This window comes from Phaethon aethereus (assembly GCF_964289735.1).
Source record: "Phaethon aethereus genome assembly, chromosome: 3".
In the NCBI taxonomy this organism is placed as follows: Eukaryota; Metazoa; Chordata; class Aves; order Phaethontiformes; family Phaethontidae; genus Phaethon; species Phaethon aethereus.
The window spans coordinates 115214318-115231886 of NC_138576.1; the positions used below are offsets into that span (position 1 = coordinate 115214318).

The 17569-nt window shown below is 47.8% G+C and overlaps 1 protein-coding gene across 1 annotated transcript; it reads right to left on the reverse strand.

Annotated features, from left to right (window-relative positions):
• Positions 1-1913: 1913 nt before the first annotated feature.
• On the reverse strand, positions 1914-4210 carry DSTN (destrin, actin depolymerizing factor). Its single transcript, XM_081997675.1, has 3 exons — positions 3936-4210; positions 3619-3695; positions 1914-2299 (listed from the first exon to the last, which is right to left on the reverse strand). Exons 1-3 carry the CDS (start codon positions 4193-4195, stop codon positions 2190-2192), a joined length of 447 nt encoding a protein of 148 aa, XP_081853801.1. The 5' UTR covers positions 4196-4210; the 3' UTR covers positions 1914-2189.
• Positions 4211-17569: the final 13359 nt, after the last annotated feature.

Genomic DNA, 17569 nt, shown 5'->3' on the forward strand with positions numbered 1-17569 from the left:
TTTCCTTATCTCTACCTGGACTTTGGACAGAGACTAGTACTGCAGACACCTAGGCAAGGAGGAGCTGTTCATGGGGATGATTACCCATGTGGGCGAGCTCAGAGTTGACTGAAAGACAGGCTAAAAGCACCCACAGAAACCAGGCCGGTGTGCTTTACTCCAACTCAGAAAGATTCACTCCAGGGGATCGCTTTGCATCGGAAAATCTTGTCCTCCCAACCCTGCAACCCACACAGGTGCCAGGTGAGAGCAAGAAGTCAACACCTGCCTTTTTAATTAAAGGTTTTAGCCATGCAGCATGGCCAAAGAGGGCACATGCTGAGTGTCCTAAGGGCTCGTTACCTATAATGGACCGTTATTTCCCTGGCCCCACAGCTAAACCAGTGCAGCAGACCGCTCTGCCAAGGAGCTGCAGGGACAGTACAGCTTTCTGTCCCTGCACATCTGGCAAGAGCTTGCCAAGGAAGGGGCAGCCTGCAGCTGCCTCGGCTTCATGGGGCTGGCCAGAGAACGCTCCCTCAGTTCTTAACAGCAGCAGCACAAAATAACTGACATGTGCTGGGTATCTCCTGCCTAGGCTGCAAGTACCAGATGTTTCCCAGGAAGGTCCCCAACCAGAGCCTAAAAGGAAGAGACCAGGTGCTGCTAGGGCCTGCAGCAGGCTGGCAGTCGCTCAATTGTGAGGGGCGCAGGGCCAAGGAGGACAGCACACTGTGCAGACAGCTGAACCTGCTTTCCACCCCCCAATTCCCTCCACCTCCACCAGCTCTTCCTTCCAGCCTGTTTCCCCCATTCTTTCCCTCCATGAGCAGCCAGCAGCGCCAGCTCCGCTGCAGGAGGACTAATCCAGAGTCTGGAGAGGAATCAGTCACTGACCCAGGGGAGGGAAACCCCATTTATTTAGGCTATTCGAATTTGGCACGCACAGAACATATCACAGTAACGCACTGGAGGCTAAGGGTTTTTTTTTTCTTTTTTCTTTTTCTCTACAGACATACAGGAAAACTCTATGCAACTCCCATGTACACATTACACAAGGAAACAGCTTTAATCAATCACTGGTGAAACATGGAAGCTTTTAAGATCTCTGTAGCTGGCACAGGAATGTTCTCTACCCCCAATACAAAAGGCATTTCAGTTCAAACTTTCTAGCAGGTGATATTTCCATGCATTTCTACAGAATTAAAGAAGCTAACAGACAAAAAGCCCAGATCAAGCTGCATTAGTCAGGCTGATTGGTTCTACTAAGTTAAATCAATAGTAATTATGGACAAATGGACCAAGTGACCAAAGACTGGGGCTGAGAATACCACTTTTTAAGATGTGGTTCCTTCCCATTGTACTACCCATAACTGGAGAGCTCCGATACAAGAATCTGCATTTGTAAAAGCCTCAGAAGCATCCGATCCGCTAGTAAGTGTGTATTAGTGAAACTAAGGTAGTTCTAAATTAAACTATGTCAACAGAAAAGCAATTTTTATAGAATCACTCAGGCTGGAAGAGACCTCAAGACACTTTGTAACAAGAAAATTGAACCTGCAGAACAAGTGAACCTTTAAATATTATTACTGCACAGTGAGTTTACAAAAAGAGTGGATTAGGACTATTTCTTCAGAAAAGTGTCTATTTTATCTCTAGTCAACTTCAGAATTAGCCTTTATTAGTACTGCTCTGCAACTGCAAGCACTAAGAATTTAACTCAGTTTTGGTGCCAACAGGTTGCCTTAGCCTAACATTAACTACAGGTTTTAAGTTTTATATTAAACTGTTACAGGGGAAAAGTTTTTGAGTTTGGCAATTTGGCCAGTAGCCTCAAAAAGACTGACTGAATTTTGCTTGTTACAATTTAGAAAAGCAAAAACAGGAACCAGATTGTTCTCACCTCCCCCCACCCTTTCATCCCATGACACACTGCTGCACTGGACCAAAATTTTTTGAGACCTTTAGTGTTAATCCATCAGGGACACTAACTGGCTGGAAAACCAATGCAAATATTAATACACAAAGATAAATCCTTAGATTTGATTTATTTAGGGTCATTTGTACATATGAGCTACATCTCCAAAATCTACTTGATTCTACAAGACAGCTTCCCTACAGTTAGTGAAACCCTTGCCTAGAATGGTTGCTTTACATAACTGATATATTAAAACATGGAATGCTTGTAGAGTTGTGGCACTGTATGACATCTACACGGGACTTCCTTCAAAAGCTACGACTAGGGAGCCTCCTAGCTTCTCAGCAATGCAAGCTCGGTTGAGGTCCTCTGGCCCATTTGCTTGGCATTCATGCTTTATGCCTAAAAAAAGAGGCAAAACACTCAATAATGAAGTATTTCAGCATGCTAGTAATCAATCAAACACAGTTGGTAGTAATATTAGAAGAGGCAATCTGGGCACTCAAGCAGGTAAGTCCTGCCTTAGCTTAGGAATTTGGATGTTTTTCCTCTGACATGTCACAGGAGACATCTGCCTATACACCAAATATCAATGTAGAAACATCAGGAAGAAAGTTTTCACTAGATCAGTGCTCAGACCGTTAGCCTTTTCATCGCAGGCCATCTTACAAGTGAGTCTCTCATTTCTAGTGCTACCCTGGATATGGGAGCTGAGGATGCTACATGCAAGCACACTAAGATGGCTGACTCAGCCCCTGCTTGCTCTGGAGAGGTGGGTGAAAGAACCAGTGGTAATTTGAGATGCAGAGACTAGAAAGACTTTGCTGGTCCAAGGAATTAACAGTGGTTTCTCTTTTTGGAGGGTGGGGAGCCCAACCAAGCCTGTCTCGTGGAAAAAACCAGAAAAGTCACAGGATTTCTTTTTTCTTTTTTTCAGCTTCCACATGTGCAGCACACAGCAGTCTCCCTGGCTAGTTCCAATCCACAGGCAAGTTGTCCTGTGAAGGCTGGTACTGCTGCAGAGCGATCCTGTCAGTCTCGCACACTGCAAGACTGTGTCCCAGCGCAGCATGAGGAACTGAGCGGGGGCGGGGCAGGGGTGGAGCGCTCTCTGGCTACGAGCCATCGTAATGACCGACTTAGCATGAAATTTCTGAATGCTGCAGCACGGTGTTTACTCCTTGGTTATACTCCTTGGTTAATGGTGCCTGACAGGCTGAACAGAACTTAGCTTCTCCACTTGGAGATGCAATGCTTTTTGCAATGAGTAATCACAACCGCATCTCTAAATCAGGTGAATTGTTAATTACTACTACAACACAGTAAGTTTATGAGATTGTGTATTTCAACTGACACAGGGCTGAAAGTCCTCTGCCACAGAGGCAGCTCTGCACAAAATCCAGCTCAATGTTAAAAATCTAATGGTTTCTAGCCTGTGTGGTGCAGATGTGCGGCTCTGTACAGTACAGTTATGGTGCCACACATTGCAAAGCCTGCTCTTGTCCTGAGCACAGTTCTAGTGCCTCTAAAATTCAGAGTCAGACAGTCTAAGTTTTAGCAAGAGCTCATTTTAGCTCTGTCAAAGGGCATTTCACCCGTGAAGTTCTCATCTCTCACTAGCACCTCAAAAAAAAAAAGAGCCAATTAGCCAACGGCTAAGCTTTGTCGTGTAAGCATTCTAGGGGCACAGCACAGCTATGAGTATAAGCTGTATTGCATACCTTGAAACTTCTTTTTGATTGCATCCTTGGAGCTTGCGTAGATCATCTTACTTTTGAGAGGTGCTTGCTCTGGTGCCCTGGTGGGATACACCAAAAAAAAAAAGTGCAATTAGTGACATTTATTATCCAGCATAGACAGAAGCAGTGTCCTGCCGATTATGAACACATGAAACATCTCATGGCTCAGAATACAGGCTTCAGGCTGTCCAGCTCACTTTAAGCCTGCCATCTTGCCAGCCTGGGCAATACAAATACTCAGAGACCTCACCCACAGTGCTTGGACTGCATGTTAGGAACGAATTGGGAAGACAGCTTACCACAAGAAAAACATCAGCTCTTCTTTTTTGGATTCCTTGGTCTCGAAGCTTGCATCATACAAGGCATAACGGCAATCCTTCTCAGGAAGCATCTGCACAAAGTGCTTAAAAGGGTCGGTAACTGTCACACCGACATCTCCCACTAGAATCTCTTTGCCTTCTTCCACAATAATGCACTTTTTGTCTGGACTGAGGCAGAAGATGACAGCCTTCTTCCTCTTCTTAATTTCCTCAGGCGTTGAGCACTTCCGTACTTTCATGTCATAGAAGATACGGCATACCTCATCAGCAACTTGTACTCCAGATGCCTGCAAAGACAAGAGCAAAGACCTTTAGGGCTACCACCGCAAATTTTCAGAACTACATTACTGCCTTAAATCCAAGGCTAGAAGGTGACCGATACTGGCAACAGTCACCAGTGGCCTAAGAGTCTTGTCAGAAGAGGCTGAAGGCCCTCTTTTTCCAAGCCAAGTAAAGAATCTGGAGTCTCAATGCTGCCCACAGTCAGCTGCCAAACCAAAACTATTCCAAAGAAGGCACAATCCTACTTATATTAGAACATTGTTTTGGGATAGTTTTACACACATGTCCACCCCTTGTCCTCTGAGATTCAGTTGTGGCAGATCCTTTGGCATTTCAGCAGCTTAATTTTGTTACCCATTTCACCCTGGCTAGACAAGTCCACAAGGATCTTCTGTTCAAAGTTTCCTAGCCATTTCTAGCATGCTTGCTAGCAGTTTTAGGAACAGAGGTAAAACATGGCCAAATTCCATGCTTGTCGCATGGATTTAGTTTAGAGACCAAGAGAGATGTAGTGGGGTACTGGGACCATAGTGGTACAGTTTTTTGCTGAAAAAGACAACTGTTGGAAGCTGCTCTGAATTCAGTGTTTTAAAGGGAGAACGTGCAAGTCTAACTGTAAAAGCGTCTACTTCCCAGAAGTTCCAGCAAGCTGCCTTTTCACGTACCCCCCCCCCCCCCCCCCAAGTCTGATGGGAAATTCTAGTTACTTAGTGGTATATCCCTATGCTAGCTGTTAACAGGAGGTGCAGATGCAGCATTACTAATCTAATGTTGAAGGCAGCTGCACAGAATAAAGAGGACAAGACCTAGCAAGAATGACAAGAGGCTGAACAGCATTTTCGTTTTGCTGCTTTTTTGGGAATGAGACAAAAGAAAAAAAAAAAAAAAGAGGTGTGATAGGGTAGAAGCATTTGTATCTGAGTTTTGTTCTCAGAGTGCAGCAAAGTTGGAGACCTTAAAATCACCTGTGCAATAGCAAATATGAGGAGCCATGGTCAGCAGACACTACTGGAAGGACATCATGGCCAGAGCAGTAAAGACCAAACTGAAGCCTGCCCAGCACTCATCTATCTGCTGAAAATGGTGCATGCGGTGTAAACTGTGAGATTCCTTTCTCACACTGCTTCTTCCCCTACTGGTTTTTGGTCTTCCAAATTCAAGTGACATTATCCTCAGATATGGCAGTTCATAATCTTAGAAGGAAAAATCACCCTCCTCCCTCTGTGTAAACTGCCACACGTCACTGTTACAAGCACAGTCAGTAGTAGTAAACAATCAGGTAAAGCATCATGTGAGATACACCAACTTTAAAAGACTAAAGGCTGTTCTCCATTTTGTTCTTCCTTAAGCTCAGCCCCAAAACATGTGCTTGATGGATGCATATTGTAGGGGACACTGTACCTTGTCAAAGTACCAATGTTCTAAAGAAACAGCAGAGTTCAGCTGCAAAACCAAGGAAATCAGTGATGAAGGGGAAATGCTTAATGCTAACTTTCAAACGGTCCTTGAGAGATGGTTATTGATTGGACAACTACCTAATGTGTATTATTCTAAAGCCTTGACCAATGCCTACGACACAGGCTCAAATGAGCCTGGATTCTTCTTTTCCTACCAACATCTCTCCTTCTGTAACTTCTAGCAGCTGGCGTAACTTTGCTAAACCAGTGAAGAGATGGCACAGCTGGCAGAATCTATTACCATGGAATTTGACATCTAGATCTCCCAAGTGCTGCTCATACAAAATCAGGGCAATCTCATACAGCTGTGAATCTGAGACAGAAGCTTTTCTCCAGCATGGAGAACAGTCCTCTTTAGGGCTTTACCCAAGTAAAAGAGGACCTCCCTCAAGATTTACAATGCATGGCTTGGCTATTAGGGGTAATCTATCCAGGATGCCTTGCACTTACTTTGGGATAGGAGAACAGGGAGTAAGTCACCATGCCTCAGCTGCTTGCCAGGCAGCCACCCTTCTGCATATCTTCAATAAGGCAAGGAAAGTAAGTGGAGAAAGCCTATTACAGGATAAATTCGAGCAAAAGTGCAAACATCGACTCAAATTGACTCATTCCTGTATCACCTCCTCCATGTGGAGGGACTGCACTTTGTCAGAGTGGCTGAGAACTAATGAGGAATAAAGGTCTTTCTCTTCCTTGTCCCTGAAGCTGGTGTAGGCAAGAGCTCTCTGGGAAGACTCTAAATAATACAAGGTTGCCCTAATAAAGCAAACAGTGCAGCAACTAGGACTATTGCATCATTCGCTAAGGACAAATCCACAGCAAACTCAAGGCAACCTTTTTCTGGCCCCCTGAGGTTTGTCTTCTAACTAATGGCACCTCAGTAGCTGACAACAGGTGTTAAGACTCAGTTTTTAGTCACAAAACCCTCAAGATTCTAAGTAGAAAATGCTTAGAAAGCCTGAACTAGCATGGGAATAAGTCCAGTAATCACATAAAAGCAGTTCATGTCACCTAGCTCTACCTTCGTCAATTCTTGATCTTTGCTCCAAGACCACAACAACTAATTCCCCTGCACCAATTCCTGTTGCCAAGAAGCTAACTTTGACAGAAGAGGTTAATGCTTAGCAGAGAGCCAGAAGCAAGCAGCAGCAATGGAGCTGCAGGTTGATGCAAACTGTGCAGTCAAGAGCACGTGCTTATGCTACTGCGCAGCCAGAAACATGTCTCCAAGTTGGGAGACAAGTTGTTTCCTTATAAAGAAACCGAGCCCTGCTGGCAAGTCAGTTCAGATTCCAAAAACATTGAGAGTATTCAGTCTGGAAATTCAAAATTCACTGTTAATTGGCAACTGATAACTGGGACTGACTAGAAGCTGAAGGGACAACAGTAAGAACTGGATTTTTTGACTTTCCAAAGCAAAAGGCTGTTAGTAGCTGATGCTACTCCTTTTCACAGCTGTTGTACAACCCCTGGATTCATCACAGGCTGACATTAGCAGCCATTATATTGCTAGGGACAATGCAGATTTGTTCCATCTTAGAAAACCCCATAGCTGTGTCACAGTATGGGTTGAAATGAACCCACAAACTCCCAGTGCAACTAATTGCTTCCAAAAAGAAGATCTACTTTTGGAACTGTAGGACTCTCTCTTCCACTCTGGGCTTGTACAAACACATGACTGGCTTCATAAACATACTCAAAAAGGAAAAAAAAAGCAAACCCTAGGCAGCTTTTGCTGTAAGTTGGTTGCAACTGTTCTGTGTAGGGAAGCAACAGGATGACTGTTAAGAGCACTGGAACAAGGACAAATGCCACACTCATAAATACATGCCCTCAACTGACATCTTAACCATGTCTCTGCTGATTTGTCCAGAAGAATAGCTGGTGAGAAGCCCGCACCCTGCCAGTAATGACAGAATAAACATTTATTTGTTAGTCTGGATTTTCTCTCTTTGGCCCAATATCGCTCTGCTCAGAGGATTCAATACAGGACATTCATTATTATTTTGTGCATTCTGGCTTGAACGCTGCAGGGCTATGACAGCTAGCCTGGTTCTGTTCCTTGTTCAGTATGAAAGCAGTTACCCAACTCTGGACTGGTACATGGGCAGCTGATCATTGAGCAGTACATGTTGCAGGTACTTGTGGGATACACAACCATTAGCTGGTGACATTTTGTTGTAGGGACAGATAAACCCTGTAACACAGGCAACATCAACTTAAAACCATTCTTGGGACACAAATGCAGGGAAAAGACTACATTCAAGTAGCCAGCCTGTTTCTATAGGTGTTAAGGACCTTAACTGCAGGGACTGTCAAACTCACAGCAGCAAGGAGGCAAGCCACTTTATTATCAGATGGGAAAATCTTGCCAGTACAGCATATTCAGGGAGACATTCAGGCAAGAATGGACAGGGTAAGTTTCTCCGAGGGAATCAGCAAAAATCTCCTCCCCCAGTACCTCCAAGCAACTGTTGCAAATGCGGCATGTCTTGTGGGCAGCATTGCCTCGTACACTATTCTGGAGCACTTATACCAGTATCCCCATTGTATTTTCATATAGACTGCTGTAGGCACATGAGGTAATGGTTGCATTAAATGCCTTGTCAGCACGTGGTGCAGTAACACAGCAGCTCTTATTCCCTACACAAAGCCATCGTTCCTGCCTTAAGTGCAAAGCACTGCAGAAGTCTTGAGAGAGTAGAATGCCGTCCCTACACAGGGCAGCCCGAAGAGAGAGCCTTCTGTCTAGCAGGCTTCCAACTGCAAGAGCTGTCACCAGCTGCCTCCACTAATACCTTCCAACATTTTGCATCCATGGCTAAGTACTCTACAACTGAAATTTAATCTAAATGGGGGAAGACTGAAGAATAATCCAAAGCTTTCTCAAGAAAATCCCTATATACAGGAAGCCATTTCAGGACTGAGACACATGCCAGACACCTGATAAACTGGGTTTGTAGCAAGCCTGCTTGAAATACAACTTTGACACAATGAAATTTGCCTTCTCTTTTGTTAGGAAGCACTTGTGAACTTAAGTATTTTCCTTTAATATTTAAAATATTTTACCTAAGAAAAGTCTTTGTTCCCCCCTCAACTGTAAGACAGCCAAGACAACCTTAAACTAATGATATAGTTTGCTTCAAGACAAGTTTGAAGGACTACATTTGTTTTTAAGTATTGACAATTTTACAGTGTGGGTTTTATTTCCTGTGATCAGAACCTAAGAGCCCTCCATAGTGGTGCCTGTGCACGTGTTATCTGCAGAGACATTTCAAGAATGGGTGCTTGACTTGTGTTTGGGAACCAGGCACACACATTGTATACACCAGCATGGACTATCCATGGCTACCCAAATGGAAACTTTTGCTTCTTGGAAAAGCAGCATCAATTTCTCCAGAATTTGACACCAAGAACTTACTAAAGTATGCCTTGTTTAATTGCAAAGGCAGAGATTCGAGAACACTGTGCTCCCATATTTGCTAGTCACAGTAATGTCATATATTTGGTTCTCAGATTCTTCAGCAAACACCTTGTTTCCCCTATGCTTGGCATAGCATCCCTTCTATCTACCTTCAAAATCCCCTGCCACTGCCAGAACTGCCTGGGTAACCATGTGGCATTTCCATCTGACTCACTAATGTGTCATAGTACATCTCTGCAACGAATATTTTTTCAATTAAATCTGTTACCACCCGACTGTTCTGGGATAGCAGCCTTCACAAAGCTGTCCCTTACATTGCCACGCAATATCCTAAGATATCAGCACCGAGACCTTGAAGGGAAAGCTAAGCCAAGTTATTTGTGAGAGCACCTAGCAGACAGGAAGGGTTACATAGCCTGGCTGCAGCTAACAGACTGGGAGAAGATTTTGCCAAATCAGGCTTCTAAAAAGGTGTCAGCTATGGCCAACAAGCCGACTGAAAATGCAGGTGGTTAAAAATACAAGGATCTTAAATACTGCTTTGCTTTAAATTTATTATTTGAGCACTCAAGAAAACCCATCTGATATTACCATCCTCACTTTATTGAGTGGGAAAGGAGGCAATGCATGGAGTGACTGGTTTAACTTGACCCCAAAGACCAGCACCAGCGTGGGAACGCCAGTGACTTCAAGTCCCAGTAGTCCCACGTCCTCTGCTACCTACAGCTGGACAGACAGACACCTCCATTTACACCACGCAGCCTATGCATCTGAAAGTCCAAAGCCTCAGTTCAGATCTGAAGCACGATAGGAAACATAACTAACTGCCTTTTTACTGCTGTTGTGTAAGAGGCCATTATTTGCACACCATAAACCAGCAAGAAGTACAGAGTTATTTGCATATTACTTGTAGGCAGATCTCGCCAGCTAGATTCTAGTTTTTTATTTTGCATTATTTGGTCTCTTTTTTGCAGGGGGGAGGCACGGGGGAAGGAATCAAAACTCTACTCAGCTTTTTCTCCCTGCCAATAAGAGAGGTTATCAACTAGACAAGAGGAGAAGAGTCAGAAAGCAATTATATAAAAAAAAAAAGGCGGGGGGGGCAGGAAAAAAAGTCTCCCCTGAATTCCTGGAGGTCATTTCCTCAGCTTTCAGCCAAAGAGGAAATCATCACCTTCTCTGAGCTACCATGAAGTTCACTCCTGATATACTTATCAAGGTAGGTAGAACAAGCAATACCCACAAAAGGCAATTCCAGCAACACTGCTGAAAAACAGGAACCATGGTAGCCAGTAGCAGTGCAGAATTTTTGACTAGTACCCATTCCTGTGTTGAAACGCATGTTTTTAAGGTAATGCGGGTGTAAGCTGGTACACAACAGGACTCTTGCAGGAAAGCAAAGCTTCTTAGAAACACATTCAGCACAGAAATAAGCTATTATGAGCCCAACTGTCTGCGAGAATTTTCTTGTGGCCCTTCAGGCACCTATGGCAACCTAGAGCTTAAACCCCACCCTCAAAACAGGCTTTGAAGGCTCTGTGCATCCCAGTACTCATTACCGAGGTATCCTTCCTGGAGATCACCAAGAATAGTGACCAGTCAGGCAAGCAAATGGCTCTGAACAGCTTTACATGCAAGTTCTGGCTGTCTGCAGGCTCTCCCACTTGAGATCACTTAGGTCAGCCCTTGCTCCCAGCAGGAGCCTCTTGATAGTGATATTCTGACAAGGCAAGTAGGAACATGCCAGACACCCACGCGATCAATTGTCAGGAGGCTGTCATCTTGTATACGAGGCATATGTACTTTGTAATTACACAGATTCGGGAATAGTATTGACTAACAACCAAGAAAAATAATTTGCATGGTCCTCCAAAGACCATAGACTCATTTAATCCAGTAGCAAAGAAACTTAACCTTGTGGCAAGACACAAAAGCAGAAAATCCAATGCTCTTTTAATATCAAATGATATCCTCCTGCTGGCATTACTGTACTTTGCCATAAGGCCTACATTCTTTGCCCAAAAGCAAGTTTATTTGCGGCACTTGGAAAGCATCTTAAAAAACCAAAAAAACCACAACACAAAACAACCCAGACCCTGTTCCAAAAAGGAGATCACTATAAGAAATACTAGCTTTGACTGACTGGGGAATTCTCTGGTTCTGAAGCAAGATGAAGCTTGACACACTGAACAGTCATTCTAAACTAGGGTAGCTAGCTTGTTCAGACAAGCCTATTCTAAACAAGAGCTGCAAGTCTCGTCAGACTTTTAGCAGCTTCATTTGCAACTCCCATTAGCTCTGCTCCACGCTGCAGACCAGCCATAGATGCTTCTACTTGAGTGTTCTAGGAAGCAGGGAGGTTAGTGACACATCCTGTCTACCAGGTCCATACAGACTAAAAGTTTATTTACTGGATATGGCGCATGTTCAAGAAATTAATGGTAAATACCATCAGAAGGCCTTGGTATGTAAGATCTCTACTAAAGGCAAAGAAACGAGGCAAGTGCGTCAAAACACACAAATGTTTCTTGCTCGACAAATGTTTGTGTATGACTTAAGCAAAACTGGGACAGCAGTTAAAACTGTATGAGCGAGTAATTCAAGTGAATTTGTCAGTCTCAGCAGCCCGAGTTAAATGGGGATGAAAAATTTTAGTGCAGGCAAACCAACAGAAAATGAACGACCATCAAGCATAACAGCCGTTTGGTCTGTTCCACCCCATTTATGAAACGAGTCCCTCGGCATTTTTTTGAAAGCCAGAGAAAACGGGCAAGTCCATGTATATGTTTAATACATCTCTGCATTTCCTCTGTTTCTAGCATTATATCTTAGATACCATGTTTCCAGCATTACATCTTCTATGTGCAGAGTAGCAAGACAAAAATCTCCCAAGCCCTTGCGGCAAGTACCTTAAAATTTAAGCTTCTTTGAGCAGTCGCTGCGAAAACGTGTTTGTTACGACCAGCGTTTTCCTTCCGCCGGTTTTGCTTCCCCCCCTTTTGTCTGCTACCAGCACTGCTCACTCCAGCCGGGCCTCATTAAGGGCGGCCGGGCCCCGAGCGGCTCCGCACCGGGGACGGCGGAGCGGGGCCCTGGCTGGCGGGAGGACGGGTGCTCGTCTCAGCCGCCTCGCTCCGCCGAGGAGCCGCCGCCGTTTTCTAGGCCAGGCCCGAAGCCCCTCGCCGCCGGGGAAGATGGCTCCCGCCCGGGGCCAGCCGTCGGGGCGGATGCGGCGGAGGCCGCGCTTCCTCCCGAGCGGCGCAGCCCCGCGACCCCCGGTGGGGGCTCCCACCACCCCGCGCGACCTCTACCAGGCTGCGACCTGCTCCCCGTGCAGGCCCTCGCGTGGAGGGGGGGGCGCCGCCCCTTCCCCCCCCACCCCCCCCCCCGGCCGCGCCCTGCGGCACAGGGAGGCGCCGCTCATCGCCCCGCGGCGGCCGCCGCCGTGTCCCCCCCCCCTCCCCCGGCTCTTCCCGCCTCGCTCGCTCGCCTCACCGCCCCCCCCACTCCCGGGAGAAATGGACGCGCCCGCCCCTAGCGCCTGTGTGCGGCACGGAACGTACCATCGCCTCAAGGGGGGGGACGACGAAGGGGAGAAGACAGTTCCATCGGCTCGGCGGGGAGGAGGGGAGTAACCTTCCACCGCCTCATGGCGGGATGGGGGGGGAGGGGGGAAGGGAGGAGAACGGATCCGCCGTCTCAAGTTCAAAGGCGAACGGAAAGGGCCGGGGGGCAGAGAAGGAGAAGTAATGGGGGGCGCGATACCGTCATGCCGCCGGGCCCAGCGGCGGCGCAGGCCGGGATGCGGCGGGCGGACGGTACCAACTGCCCCCTCCTCCCTTTCCCCAGGGATGAAGGCGGGGGGGGCGGAATGGGGAGAAGCGTAACGACCCGCGCCCCCGCTCCCCCGGCGGCGCCCGACTCCCTACCATGGTGGCGGCGGGGCGCGGCGGGGCGCGGCAGGCGGCGGAGCGCGGTGCGGCAGCGACTGCTCCCCTCGGATGCTGGGCGCGGCGCGGGCTCCGGCAGCAGGAAGGGAAGCGGCGAGGGCGCGAGCCGGGCGGAAACGCTGCCGACGTCACGCCCGCCGTGCCCGGAGGAGGAAGCGGTTGCTATGGTGGGAGCCCTGCGTGGCAACGCCCCGGACCCCTCCTCCCCCCGCCCCACCCCACCCGGCTCCCCGCGCACGCGCGTGCCCACCCGCACTCGGGGGCGAGGGGGGTAAGGGGGAACCCACGCACCCACAGCCTCTCCCCCCCACCCCCCGCCCCGGCTGGCCGAGGGGGTGGGCTGCCCAATCACGGGGGGAGCCCCGGGTGATTGAAGGCGGTCACGCGGCTGCCGGCCAATGGCGGCGTCCCCTCTGCGAGGCGGGGCGGGATTACCTGCCCCAAGGTGTGCGCGGGGAGGCGCTGAGGGGAGCGTTGCGGGGGCTGAAGGAGCCGTGAGGGAAAGGGCGTGGGGCGGTTGGGCGGCTGCCAAGGGAACAAAAAGAGGATCGGGGTCGTTGGGGAGATTAAAGAGACTGAGGCAGTCGTGAGGGGACAGGGGAGCGGCTGGGGGGCACCGGGAGCGGCGGTGGGGCGGTCATGGCCCTGGGGCAAAGCAGGAGGGCAGCCCCCGGGGGGAGGCGGCCTGAAAGAGAGCAGATGGGGGCGGGGGTTCAGATAGAGCTGGCGAGGAGGAAGTGTGGGGCTTGCTTTCTCTCTCTCTCTCTCTCCCCCCCCCCCCCCCCCCGGGTTTTTTTTAATACCTACTTTGGTGCGATCTCAGTTAAGCACTCCTGATTGGCTCAGGCCGGCCGCGCTCGCTGCGTGCAGCAGGAAGCCCTGTGCATTTCTTCCCGGCGGCGGCGGCAGCAAGCAGCGTCCCCGCATGAATCAGAGCGGCTTCTATTTCAGGTGGCTGAAACAATGAACGGCTTGTCCTCGGGACAACGCTGGCCGCTGAGAAAACACTGCTGCTGAGACCGGGGCGGGGGGGGGGTCGGAGAAGCTGCTTCTCCGTCTTTATTGCGGTACTGCTCACTCTGAAATGCTACGAAAGTATTATTTCCGTAGTGTTTCTGGGCAACGAAGCTAAGGCTTTTTGTAAAATCAGATTACAGAAGCACCTGCTAATGTTAAAAAAAAAAAAAAGTATAGACAGTTAGGTTTCATTACTAGATCCTGACTGCACTGGTGTTCCCAGCTTGAATTGATGAGCAAAAAGCCCCCAGCATCAAGCGCATTTATCGAGTGTCTGTGCCTGCTTGTAAGCAGAAAACAAAACCGACTTGATTGCGTGTTTTCAGGGTGGGGGTATGAGGCAGCAATACTTCATGCCAGGTTACAGCTAAGTATAAAGCTTCAGTAATGGTGTGAGCCATACCTTATGGTTTTCATCCATGTTGCTGTTCTAATTAACAGCATTACATTTTTATTTTTGTCCCCTCCTTGCAGCATACCCCAGTAGGTGCCCTTTTTAGATGCTGTTACGCCTATTCACATTAGATAGAAGTTGCTAGAAGACCCCATACTGAAGATGCATGTATTGGAAAAGCAGTCCTATTGCATTAGGCTCTTGTGTTGGGTAGCTTACGCTGCCAGGGGCCCCTTTTGGAAGAGCATTTGCATCAGATTTGTGGTGAAACTAGCAGAAGACTTAGCAATATGACTGAGACTTAAATTGGGGTGGGTGGGTAGTTCCTCCCTAGGCTCTTTTCTCATTTATTTAATCAAGGAATGCTTAAATTTGGACCAAAGTCTTAACTGACTTTGGAAGTAATAACAAGAATTGAGTAGGAACATGATTTGGGTTTGGTTTTTGGTATTTTTTTCCTTATAAAGATATTCTAAACCAAGTCAGTTTAATAGAGCTTCAGTCTTACACATACGTTACTCTGGACAACTTGTTCTGGTCCTGTCTTTCTGCTGTGACTGTTAGCCTGGTGGCAGTGCATGCTGCGTGGCTGGGACAGAAAATCAAGGCAGGCGCTGTTTGGCGATGCACAGTGCTGTAGCAGACCTCCATCTCTGGTGGCATGTAATGGAGACCTGGGGCAGCTGTGCTTTTTAGTCTTAATTGGTGTGGGTAATTTGTCTGTTATTGTTGCAAGCTTGCTCTTCATAGACTGGTTTCGCTATGAAAGAGGGGTACAGAAGAAAGACATCCTGGGGAGGAGGGGAAGGGATGATGTAAGGCTATGAGAACAGGGCTGGGGCTGTTTCATGTTGTGTACTTATAAGGGAAAATGAGTTGGAACTGGCCTGTTTCAAGAGGTCTTCTTGTGTTTTTGGAAACACTGTTTCCAAACAGTGGGTTGAGAAGGTACCTAACTAGTTAAAGGAACCTCAGCAAGGACAGGAGCTCCTTCACCAGCAGAGTAAGGGGGATCCCTCTCACCTGTTTCTGCCTCACAGGAAAGATGTGCTGGCTCTGGGAAGAGCACTGACCAAGAACCATGATGGCCTTTTGAAAGGTTTCATTCCACAAAAGACAAAACAGCATAGCCCAGAGAGTCATAAACATAGCAGCTGTGGTGCTTTGAAGAAGCTAGAGGCTATGCACCAAGATGCACTTATAAGTGCTTGTCTTATGGCAGCACCAGCCTGCCTTAGCATAGGTCTCCATGGACTCTGCGTGCCGGACCAGCACAGGCACTGAGAGCTCCAGCTCTGCACTGGGAGCTGCCTGCTGGTGATGAGCACTACATATGTCAGGGTTTGGGAACCCCCACTGTATGTAAATCCTGTGCTGCTGGTTGTGTAGGGGAAAGGTAGTCTTTTTCCAGTCCTGTGCTGCTCCCCGACTCAACAGCCCGCTCCTCACGTGCCTGTGACCTTAAGACCCTGTTTGCAGCACTGCGATTTCCCTCAGAGAGGGTTTGCACCAAGGTCCTTGTGCGGCAGCTGTGTAGCTGTCGTTTTGGTGCCTGAACTGAGGGGAAGCTCCCTGTTTTGGGGATGGCGGGACGGAATTGTGGTGCTTCTTTTTACAAGCTCCCTTTTCATCAGTCCTTTTGACGGGACAGGGACCTGGGGCAGAGATGAGGAAGCAGTGTCCTGTGATGGCTGACTGCTCCGCTAATGCATGCCCTATTACAGCCAGCTGCTGTGGTGGTGTATGAGTGAGCAAGGTTAAAGGCTTCTCGGAGTGAGACTTACCCCGTTGCCCCCAGGGTTTCAGTGCAATACAGGGTTGTTCTGAAGAAAGAAATGAATGCTGTGGATTGCTACAGCATTGTGGAGATGGAGGGTTTTTTACTAGCTTTGCTGCTTTTCAACACTGAATATGCTGTGTCCTTTTTTCCTAGAGTTAGTGCTATAAATAAGCAAGGCTGAAAGCTCAAGCTGGATGTTTGGATGAACCATCTCAAAAGGTGAATCCCCTTCCCTCTCTTAAAGCAAACAACATTTGCAATTAACATGAAACTTCACCCCCAAAAAATCCATCCCCCAGCCATGGGGGAGCCCAAGAAATTTCAGCAATTCTGTAGCTGGTGGTGACCGCTTTGGCTCCCAGTCTGAAACACTGGTGTGAACTGCAGCTTCAAAACCCAGCGTGGTCAATACAAAAAGTCGCCCATGGACTCGTGTGTGTGAATGAGACCCTGCATTAACAGAAACCAAAGATCAATACATCCACCTCACTGACTTTCTAGCATTTGAGATGGTGACTACTTGCTTACTTTATATGCCTCAGCTATTTGAACTCCCCCTCCCGTCCTCCAAGCTACTGACTCATTTCCTCCTTTAAAACCTTCCTTTTTTAGCCTTTCACTCTGAAGTATTTGGTGGCTGTTTTGAGCTGCCTGCACCATGCCTTACTTAGGCAAACTCCTACATGACAGCCCTGCAAGCCTTGCTTTTGTATCATGGAAATCAGTTTTTTTTCCCATGATACTTTCAATTCTGAGGGGCAGTTTTAGCTACTGACTGTGCTCTTTTAGGCAAATTGCTGCTTTGCTGTTGGAAATCAGGGAGGCAAACAATTGGTAAAGCAGCTGGTGAGCCGAGACTGCTGCTGCTTATGCTAATTGCTGTTGTCTCCCTGTTAGCCCTCGCTTCGCCCATCTGTCTGCATCCACCTGCTGTCTTTTCATACCCTTTCGCCCTGATCTCGCAGTTTGAGCAGGGATCGCAGAGACTCCTCTTTGGCTGGACAAACACCCGCAACTGCAGAGGACCAGGACAGCAGCATCAGGCCCTGGCTCTCCGTGCTGTTTCATGCAGCAAAGAAACAGGCAGTGTCCCCTGGTGCAAGGCCTGACGTGGTGGTGGCGGCCCTGAGCTTTGGTGGTGGCTGGTGGATGCTACTGTAACCACACTAGCTGAGTGTGCCTGAAATGTAGTCCATTTGTCTCAGGACTTATGGAATATTGGCTCTGTGCTCTTGGCGTCGCAAGGCTCAGCAAAGATAATTTTAGACAGGAACAGAAAGTGTCTGTAAACCTTACAGTCATAGCTATT